Below are 11,015 nucleotides of genomic sequence, written 5' to 3'. Positions count from 1 at the left end.
CCCACAGCAGCCATGCTTGACAGGTTACAGTATCTTCTGCCCTTTCTTGTTCACCGTTTAAACCACAGTAGATTAAAAAAAAAAAATCCAAGGAAAATGACAATCTGCTGTGTTGGCTGGTGCTACTTCTCTGTATGTGCACGGGTCTGTGTGACTTTTTCCTTTTTCCAATACAGTCCTATTAAGTCCGCCTCAAGTTCCTTGTGTAGCTGAGGATGGCCTTGAATGTCTAATGTTCTTGCCTCTACCTCCTAACTGCTGGGGTAACTGAGAGGCAAGCACTACCACAGCCCCTGGTTTTTATGTGGTGCTGAAGAGTAAACATATGACGTCCTGCATGCAAGCAGGACTTGAAAGTGAGACAGCCAAGCATTCAAGAAAATGTACAAATCAGGTGATTTAAGAGTGACTACCTTCAGCCGGGCGGTGGTGGCACACACCTTTAATCCCAGCACTTGGGAGGCAGAGACAGGCGGAGTTCTGAGTTCGCGGCCAGCCTGGTCTACAGAGTGAGTTCCAGGACAGCCAGGGCTATACAGAGAAACTTGAAAAAACAAACAAACAAACAAACAAACAAAAAACCAAAAAAAAAAAAAAGAGTGACTACTTTCAAACTTACTTTATTAACTGAATTGAGACAAGGTCTTACAGCTCTGGTTGCCTTGTAACTCACCATGTACAGCAGAGTGTCCTCAAACTCACAGAGATCTGCTTTCCTCTGACTCCTGAATGCTACGATCAAAGACATGTGCCACCATGCCAGGCTACTTTGATTTTTAAACACATGTGAACATTCAGTAATACGGAATAATCTACAATCCAAACTACAAATATAGCACTATATAACACACGAACAAATACCCGTATGGCCTATGCACCCATCAAAGAACTGATATTAAACGCAGGTCAAGGTGGGTGGGTGGTGACGCTGCTCAGCACTCTCCTTGGAAAGGCTGCACTTCAGCACACTCCGTCACCCACATCAGAACCTCTTTTAGATACTAAAATGCCTTGGATACGCAAGTCCCTAACATTTAATATACCTTTATAATATTTTAAAACCTAAAATGATATAGTATTTGCACATAATCTAGGGGAACTCCCTTAAGTCATAGCAGATTAGTTGTTAATACATAGACCAATGTAAATGACAGGTTGTTGTACTTCATTGTTTAAGGAACAATGACAAGAAAAATGTCTGTACACATTTAGTAAAGATACATTTTACTTATAATCCTTTTGATTTGCAATTGTCTGAATCCAGATACAAAAGCTATGGATATAGAGAGCTAAGTAAAGGAGGGTAGTTATGGGTGTACATAACCATTTTTATTTTTTACACTTATTGTGTGTGCCTGTGTGCACTCACTTATGTCATTCCACACACGTGAAGGCCATGAGACAGTTTGTGGGAGTTGGTTCTTTTCTTCTCCCATGTGGGTCCTAGAGATCAAAGTCAGGCCATCAGTTTGGTGGCAAGCCCCTTTACCTGATGAGCCATGTTGCTAGCCCAACCTATTATTTTTTTTTCCCTGAAAATACCGGCACTACAGTAATACACATCACTAACAACTTATGCTTACTTCTAAGCGTGCCAGAGGTTACAGACTTCTATAAATACACATGAATAGCACAAACACAGTGCTCCTGGACTGACTGCTTTCAGTGGTGCTCTCCTCCTATGACCAGGCACTAAAGACACGAGAAAGCCCTGTTTCTAGAAGCTGGTCATGTTCCTGACTCAATGACAAGCAGGAAGAACCCCAGCCTGGCTGCCCTGTAAGATGGCATGTGGCATTCTCCAGAGTTAACAGACATTCACTCATGTCACCATGAAAGACCAGTCCCAGCGGGTAATCTCACATTGTTTTGGTTCAACTAGGAAAGCTTCTGCAACTCCAGGCCGTGGCTAACTTGTTCAAAGATGTTTTGATACAAGTAATTTCTTAATGAAGCATACAGCATATATTTAAAGAGTGATAAAAGTATGTAATTCTACTTGACCAGAGTTTAACACTCTAAGAAATCACTGCTTCAACCGGGCAGTGGTGGCACACGTCTTTAATCCCAGCACTTGGGAGGCAGAGGCAGGCAGATTTCTGAGTTCCAGGTCGGTCTGGTCTACAAAGTGAGTTCCAGGACAGCCAGGGCTACACAGAGAAACCCTGTCTCGAAAAAACAAATAAATAAATAAAAATAAATCACTGTTTCTAATGGAAATGATAAACTAGTTTTCTTTATGGGTTCTAAATATATTACCCTACAGTTTTACACTTGGTTAAAGTAACTTCACCCTTACCCAGAAAAATATCTTCACTCATTAACTGAGTAAACACTGTCATTTATATGTACTGTTCGCTCATTCATTCATTCATTCATTCATCAAATGTTTTTGGTTTTTCGAGACAGGGTTTCTCTGTGTAGCCCTGGCTGTCCTGGAACTCACTCTGTAGACCAGGCTGGCCTCAAACTCAGAAATCCACCTGCCTCTGCCTCCCAAGTGCTGGGATTAAAGGCCTGTGCCACCATGCCCGGCTCAGCAAACATTTACTTAGTGTTTGCTATGTACTAGATACTGCACTAACTATGGGGCATCACATGAAGGAAAACAGACCAAATAAAAATTACCCGTCCTAATGCAGTTTTCATTATTGTTGACAGACAAAGGTCATTTACAAATTAAGTAAAACCTAGGATGTATGGGATCATGATAAATGCTGTGAAAAAAAAAATGGGGCCAGGAAAGGAGAAAAGTAAGGTGAGATATAATTTTAAATAGTGATTAGGAAGGTCTCCGGAGAAATGCACATTTGAGTAAAGGCCTACAGGAAGTGAGGGAGGGAGACACACAAATGACCATGAAAGAACATTCTGCAGGGAGGAAACAAACCGGGTTGCCAGGAGGGTCCGAGTGAGGCGTTTGAGGAAAGGTAACAAAGTAACAAAGTGGTCAAGTTAGGCAGACACTAACTAGCTCATGTGTGAGCTTGGAGATCTGGTCCCCTTGCCATAGTCAAAATAAAAAGCTATTACAAGGTTTCAGACAAATGCATGCCATGCTTAGTATGGGTGCATTCTGTGAATGAATGGGAATAAGGTTGTAAAAGGAACAAAACAGAAAGTTATTGCAGAAATTCAAGGAGACGGGATTGGGGCATAGCAACAGGCACTGGACAGTTTTAGAGTAAAACTGGCATGATTTACTGATAAATCTGAATTGAGTTAAAGAAAGAAAAGAAAAACCACATGGAGATTTGCATGGGGAATTATAAGAAAGAAGCTTTCATTAATGCTATCAAGTGGCCTTGATTTCAGAATAGAGGTCTACACTAGCCATGTAGACCTGGGACTCACCAGCTGTGGTGGCTAGAATGAGAATGGCCCCCACAGACTGAAAGATCTGCCTGCTTGGTCACCAGGGAGTAGCACTATTTGAGAACATTAGGATGTGTGGCCTTATTGGAGGAAGTGTATCACTGGAGGTGGGCTTTGAAGTTTCAAAAAGCCCTTTCCAAGCCCAGACTCTCTCCCTGTTGGCTGCGGATCTGGACAGACAGCTCTCAGCTCCTTCTCTAGCATCAATGTCTACCTGCAGGCCAACACTCTCCCTACCATGATGATGGACTAAACCTTTGAAACTGTAAGCAAACCTCAGTTAAATGCTTTCCTTTATAAGAGTTGTCACGTTCATGATGTCTCTTCATCAGAAGACCAAGACACCAGAATATATAATACTGAAAGCTAAGAGGCCAGATGAAATCACAGCAAGAGATAAAGTAATGAATTTGGGTTGTGTAACACTGAGAGACAAGGGAGACAGACAAGCAAAACCCTCAGTAGTAACAAGAGGAAGCAGCTTGCTCTGACTGCTGAATGGAAGACAGGAAAGAGAAGAAAAGTAACGCAGGAAGCTTTCACAAAGGTGGCATTTGAGGTGACAGAGGTACTACAGGGAGACAAACCAAGAAACAGGCATGCTAGTCAACACCTTTGTACTTTAGTTTCTTCATCTATAAAATGGAGATAACAGAAACTACCTAAACTAATGATAAATTCACAGTGCATTGACTATTGTCTCATCCGTCCAAACTGACTGCAAATTACTTTGCAGCAAAGCATCTCCCACCTAGAATATTAGAGGATTTTTGTTACTAAATATTCTCAACAGAAATCAATGAAATGTTACTCCTACAAAGGATTTTCTTCTGGAAATAAGGCATGATCCATGTATAGTATGAATTTAATAACTGATGCAGCACAAGCTATACAGTAATAATGTGGAATCTTGCTATAATGAAGTTTATTTTCACCAAAAGACAAAACATTTAGTGTTTTACAATGTCCGAATATTAAAGATGTACTGTTGCATAAATTCAACTTTTAAAAGGTTTCCTTTCATCAGGACAGTTTTACTGATGGGTAGTAAAATCCAATTCATTTAGTTTTATTAAGATATTGGACCCAGGCCGGGCAATGGTGGCGCACACCTTTAATCCCAGCACTCGGGAGGCAGAGGCAGGCGGATTTCTGAGTTCGAGGCCAGCCTTGTCTACAGAGTGGGTTCCAGGACAGCCATGGCTACACAGAGAAACACTGTCTCGGAAGAAAAAAATAACAAACAAACAAACAAACAAACAAAGAAAAAGATATTATACCCAAACTTCTAAGAGAACTTGGGCTTCTGTTTGCTTGCAAATAAAATTAATTATCAAGCATTCTCAAATAATATTTGCTTACCATATTTTAAGTTATGCTTTACCGTTTTACTAAATTACCTACTGAGAAATGTAGAACTCAGTATGTTTTCTGTTAAGTATGCTACATTCAAATCTATCTTTTTTTTTTTTTAACACAAGGGAAGGAATCAGGCACAGTTCAAATTCTATTGCTATGTTGTATTGCTTGTAACCAATTGTTTTTCATACAAATAAGCATAGGTTCAAGAGAATTAAAGTTCTTTATCGCTTATGGACGATTTCTATTCTCTTTGGGAGTTACTAGATAAGTAGTATATGTAAGTCAGTTCTGATTTATACATATCACATTATATATGATATACGTATAGGTAATTATTCTGGGGCCAATATACATACATTAAGTTTCTAGAGTTTACTGAAAATAAGGAAAATCAGGTGTATCTCACATGTAAAAAAAAAAAAAAAACTAAACTAAAACCAAGGGAAGAAATATGTATCTTTAAATTTTTACTTTATAAATGGGTGTACAAATATGCTCTACTTAAGATACAACTGTTCTATATTTTAAGATTATTATCTGTGGAACAACTGAAAGAGGACGCTGTTAATTTGATTTGACATTCCGAAGTCTCTTCCAGCTTTATCACCTGGCATTTTCCATCAGCTTCTCCCAAAGGGTCCAAAGATGATGGCATAAAGTAAGGTGCTCGGAAAAGAATACTTAGATTTTGTAATCATGGCTCAAGTGTCAAAAACAGGTTTTTTTAAAAAAAACCCTAAAACTGAAAGTGAAAACCAAACCGACCTGGGAGACTTGAAATACGAACACAAACCTATAGACCTCGTTAAGTGACAAGACAGGAAAGAAAACACCAGCTGCTGGTCCTTGCCCTGATGGCCTTCTAAAACTCGGCAATTAAAAAATAAGTAGCTAGCACTGTAGCAAGCAGCCTGTGGTAAAGGCTGTGAAGCTTACAGGCATCTCTTCCCCACAACCTCAAAACGGAGCAGCTCTCAAAGCTCAACTCCGAGCTGTACGAACAACCCAGAGATGATGACAGGCCGCTGCTGAGGCACACACTGCAGAGAAGGAAATACCGAGTACCTGTTTGCCTCTCCCGAATGCTGGCCGTGGCCGCCATCTTGCTTCCCACCATCCACTGCCCGGCTGGCACTGGGAGCCCGAAGATGACGTGGCCCTACCTCCCGCGCCGGAAGCAGAACCAGGAGGCGGGCTATGGCGGCAGCCGGCCCGCCTCCCCGGTCCCAGCCCTCGCCTTTCCTCACAGACATTGGTGTTTGCAGATTTCCCAGCAGCGTTTCTAACTAATCGGGGCGAACCTCCCGAGGTCGCTACTCTTAAACCGCTTCTCAGGGCATGGGCGTGGTGGAGCGCTTACAATCTAATTGATAGTGCACTTCTCATCAAGTTTAAATCCTCATAAAAATTTACAAGGCCAAATGAGACGCCAGAAATTGCGTTTTCTTGATTTCCATAACAGTAGTGTCCCTTCCCTCTTTCCTCTGGGGGGGGAGGGGGGGGGGAAACTACAAGCGTGGTAATTTATTCCGTTTGATTTCTTCAGGAAAGGGCTTTGGCCTGCTAGGGTATAAAATCACAGAAAAGCCAAATGGCAGAATTTCCTCTCAGTAGTGCAAATTAAAAAAACAAATGATTGTGAGCAGAATCCGGATGATCACAGCCAGGTTTGGTACATTTAGAGCCCTGTGATTATGAAATAAATCTCACATCGACCATTTTCATAATAGATTTTATTAATGTCAAAAATATATACAATGACAACTTATTACCAATCAATGAACCCACCGATGACACTGCATTATGGATTAATTCTCAGGCAGTCAGATTCTGAAATGAAATCATACTTTCAAAAATTTGGCTTTCAAAATTATACAAATAATTTATCTTATTTTTTAAAATCAAGATTGCATTTTTTTTACAATAAAAACACATTTGACAGATGTAGATACCTATTTTTATAAAGTTACAACAGGTTATCTATAACTACCAGTTTGTGCCCTAGGGGAAGTATCTCAATTCTGGTGTCCATGGACTCTTGAGCAGAATGGCTTTCCCACCTTCCAGTGAGTTTAATCTTACTCACCTGAGAATCCCCACTTTTAAGTACAAATTTGTCATTTGACCATTTAAGTTCCATACTAACTCCTTCCAAGACTATAAGGCACATTATCATAAAATACTAAGACATTTATACAGTGTGCATGTTTCTGTCCAATGGTGTAATGTGGGGAGTAAACATAAAGATATATATATTCATTAGAAGAGTAACTATATAGAACAGTCCTGCAAAGCTACGACCAAGAATGATATTAATGTTGATTATAAGAATAAAAATCATGACTTCAGAGTTAGATTTATTGTAGCTGTTTAACTCCAGATTTTTTGGTTTAAATAATTGAACATCAAGGGATAGTTTTATCTTAGAAAATTTGCTAAAAACAGTTTGTTTCTTGAGTTCAAGGAGCTCTCAGACAAGAAGAGTAAAGATTTTGGATCTTACCCACTTTAATAACATCAGCCTCGTAAATGGACTACTTGTTTAAGACAATCCTGGAAATAGGGAAGGGGTTCAGTATGAGGCAAGAAGGGGAGTATGACCAAAGCTCATTACACACATGTATGCATGTGTCGTGACAGCCTGTTTTAAACAATTACATACTAATAAAAAGGAAAAGAAACACATCTGCACTAAAAGACCACCCCATCCTTATTAGATGCCTGACACAGCTAGAGACATGCAAGCAGAGAACACTTCAACTGAGAAAATGGCTCCATGAAACCAGGAAGTAAGCAACCCTGAAAGGCATTTTCTTAATTAGTGGCGAATGGGAAGGGCCCAGCCCGTGTGCAGTGCCACCCTGGACTAGTGGCCTTGGCTTCTGTAAGAAAGCAAATGAGCAAGCCATGGAAAGCAAGGCAGTAGGCAGCAATCACTTTGTATCAACCCCCACCAGCAGACTCCTGCCTTGACTTCCCTCCTTGAGGAACAGTGCTATTCTGCCTTTCTGTCTCAAGATTCCCAACACATTTATTTAGTTTATATGAACACTTCACAACTTCACATTTTAGTGGCATAAAAACATTTACTTAGAAATGTTATTGTTAAATGTTCATGCTTTTTTTTTTTTTTAATGTTTTGGTCATACTTTAAAATTAAACCCAAGGCCTTCCACATACTAGCTAGGCAAACCATTCTACTACCAGGCCAAATCCCCAGCAGTATTTGTTTTGATATATTTTAAACAGGCCGACTTATAAACTACTTCTACACAGATTCTAATATACAGTGGGTAGTGGAGTATATTTGAAGGTGGTCAAAAATAGAACTTGAAAACTGGGTCTCTTTTAAGGACTACAAAATTTCCCAAGTTACAGATAATATAAATTCAAATAATTCATCATTAAATGTGTTTAATGATTTACACTGCATTACCTGAAGCATAACAAATATGCAATAGTAACCATGTTTTATCAACAGAGTCTAGTTCTTACCACTTTCTTATGACTAAACACTAAAGCAAAGTCATAGGAAAAACTCATTATACACCCCTTTATAAACACTGAATGTGCAAGTTCCAAAAGCTTCCAATATAATTAGGGGGAAGCATAAATGCAGACAACAGAGACCACGCTAGTTCTGGGTTTTTACTTAACCAAACATAAAACTGTTCCTTCATAATTTTGAAGCTAAGTATGTTAATGTGAGAACTATACTATAAAACAGAATGGGAACATTACAAGCATGACGCAGTAACACTGCAGTTTCTCTGATAAGCCTCAAGTGTATAGAGACTGATCTAGAAACCATGCAAAACAGGTTTGAACCAGAAGACATCTTGAAATCTGATGTTTCACTTGAAGTAAGTATCCTGTTAATATTTAGACCATCTCACCAACAAGGCCATTGTCTTACCTAGAGTAAGTGGAATAAAATCACTTGTAGCCAGCCAGTCCCAGGCTCCATAATCCCACCCTATGTTTTATGAAGGCTGTGTTCGCTTTATCTTAGGGGAAAACAAAAAACAAACAAACAAAAACCCCTCAAACTAAAAGCTGAAAAAATAGCATTTAGGAGTTGTATGGATTTAACAGCCTTTAAAACTCTGTAGGAATTAAACATTTTGCACATAGCTCAGGACTGAACTCCTGACCTTTAGAAGGGCAGACAGTGCTGTTAACCACTGAGCCATCTCCCCAGCTGGAATTAAACAGGTTAAAACATAAAGATCCAACTTATCAACACACTTGAAATAAAAGGTGTCTATTGAGTTTAAGATTTAAATTATGATGGCCCACTTCATTACTTTCGAAACATCCAGCAAAATGTAACACAAGATAAAGAAATGCTCAAGATAAAGAGAAACTATTAGTTTTCTTAAGTACAACTTGGAAGGTTCTGATGCAACCAAGAAAATGGCACTATGATGACAACTGAGTTTTCCTTTGGCATTAAGAAGGGCATTGTCAATACCAAGTCAATCCTGTTGTTTAAGGGATCTAAGTCCCTTTTAAATCTTGTGTTTCTTAGGAGTAAACAATACATGACCAACAGATAACACATACTTTGTGTTAATGTGTGAAGACATTACCATGAGTGGGTCATGTCCTTATTTCTTTCTTTACTGAGCAGGGTATCCTGTAGGCCAGGATGGTTTTAAACTTGCGTTATCACTCCTGATCCTCTTGCCTTAGTCTCTCGGGGCACGGATTACAAGAGAGTGATGTCGTGCCTTGAGATGAGACTGTACATATCTTGATTTTATTACGTGGTTTCTTGTTACTCTTTTACAGCATTCATATCAAAAAATAAACATTGCTAGGCACATTGATATACGTCATAATCCCAGCACCTAAATGACTATAAGGCAGGAAGATTGCAAATTTAGAACAGTTGAGCTCTATAGAAAGACCCTGTCATAACACAATAAAAATTGAAAAATAAATAGTTTATAAAGAATATACAAAATACATTATTTATCTCTATGTGGCAAAATTAGAGTATTTCTTTTAACTTGTAGTTTTAAATTATAATTCATTCATTGATTATACAATGTATATCTTTTGAAAGCAAAAGAAGGTAACTATAGAATGCTATGGTGAGATCTTACCAATCATACAACAATCTTAGTAATAATAAATAGCAGTTATGGCGCGAAACCATGATGGTCCAGAGACTCTTCAGACACCTAGATGGTTTCAAGCATGAGACATTCTGACTACTAAAGAACATAAATAGTCTGTGCTTTCTAAGGGATTTTCAAGCACACCTGAAAACCCCACAGCCATGATTTTAAGCTTAAGGAGGACACATAGGTTCTAGAGATATTTGTAAAGCCTTGCTTTTAATAGACTATTTACAATCAGTCATTTAATTGATATATTGGTCACTTAATTGCAAAACATTAAAAAATATCTCTGATTTATGAGATGACTTAGCCAACTTTTCTATTTATTGCTTTAATTTGACAGCTTGTTCTACATAGACAGGTTCCAAGACAATCAGGACTATGTAGAGAAAAACAAACAAAAAAACAAAAAACAAACAAACAAAAAAAACCACAAACAGTAAAGGAGAACAAACAAAACAAAACAAATCTGATAGCTGCACAAAACTAGAGAGTGTCATCCTAAAAAAATATTTCTAATTTAAAAAAAAAAAATCGAGAAAACAGTTTTTCATAGGTCATGCTAATATAGCCGAGCACCTGTACAGTTGAACGGTTTGTACAACCATTCTAAAAATATATGAAGTTATCAAGAAAGCACAGTAATAGAAAATATTCATATTGGTGTTACGAAGGCAACACAGTAATAGAAAGCTATCACCAAACATGACTAGAAGGCCTTAACCAAACCTTCAGTGGTTCGGAAGCCAAACCATCCCTTTATGAGAAAGTTATAAATTTTGTTGTGCCAAGAAGCTGGCCAGAATGTTCAAAAGTGATGATTAATAAAAATAGGTATCAATAGCAGCCTTTAAATAAGCATTTCTTCATTAGAAGAAACATTTAATGTCCGAGGTAGTATGTGAGACCTTTCTTCCTTTTCTAATCTTAGAGTGTCTCTTATGGTGAAATCCATATTTTCTTGGAACTCTTCATACGTGTTGGTGGCTGGTAGAACTAAATGGTTTCTATATTTGTCTGCAACAGGAAAATCCACATGTAGACATTCAACTGACAGAGAGGGTTTAAATCCAGTTGGTGGGACAGAACTACAGCCAGTTGCAAAAATAAGAATATCTTCCATCGTTGTTGCAGATTTACCATCTGAAA

At 38.6% G+C, this 11,015-nt stretch overlaps 2 protein-coding genes across 7 annotated transcripts in view; both read right to left on the bottom strand.

Moving 5' to 3' along the window:
* Scfd1 (Sec1 family domain containing 1) overlaps positions 1-5,926 on the bottom strand; it is a 72,592-nt gene extending 66,666 nt beyond the window's left edge. For all 4 annotated transcript variants that reach the window (XR_003950090.1, NR_157117.1, NM_029825.3 and 1 more), the window contains exon 1: positions 5,803-5,926. Coding sequence is in view for 2 of the 4 variants with exons in the window: in NM_029825.3 (NP_084101.1) it covers positions 5,803-5,854 (52 nt within the window). In the remaining 2 variants the exon portion in view is untranslated. The remainder of the gene's footprint in view (positions 1-5,802) is intronic.
* A 526-nt stretch (positions 5,927-6,452) lies between these two features.
* The window catches only part of G2e3 (G2/M-phase specific E3 ubiquitin ligase), a 28,757-nt gene continuing 24,194 nt past the window's right edge, over positions 6,453-11,015 (bottom strand). For all 3 annotated transcript variants that reach the window (NM_001167963.1, NM_001015099.2, NM_001167964.1), the window contains one exon: positions 6,453-11,009. In NM_001167963.1, coding sequence (NP_001161435.1) covers positions 10,717-11,009 — 293 coding nt within the window. In that variant the 3' untranslated portion in view covers positions 6,453-10,716. The remainder of the gene's footprint in view (positions 11,010-11,015) is intronic.

This window comes from Mus musculus, chromosome 12 (assembly GCF_000001635.26).
Source record: "Mus musculus strain C57BL/6J chromosome 12, GRCm38.p6 C57BL/6J".
In the NCBI taxonomy this organism is placed as follows: domain Eukaryota; kingdom Metazoa; phylum Chordata; class Mammalia; order Rodentia; family Muridae; genus Mus; species Mus musculus.
This window is presented reverse-complemented; position numbering and strand designations above follow the sequence as displayed.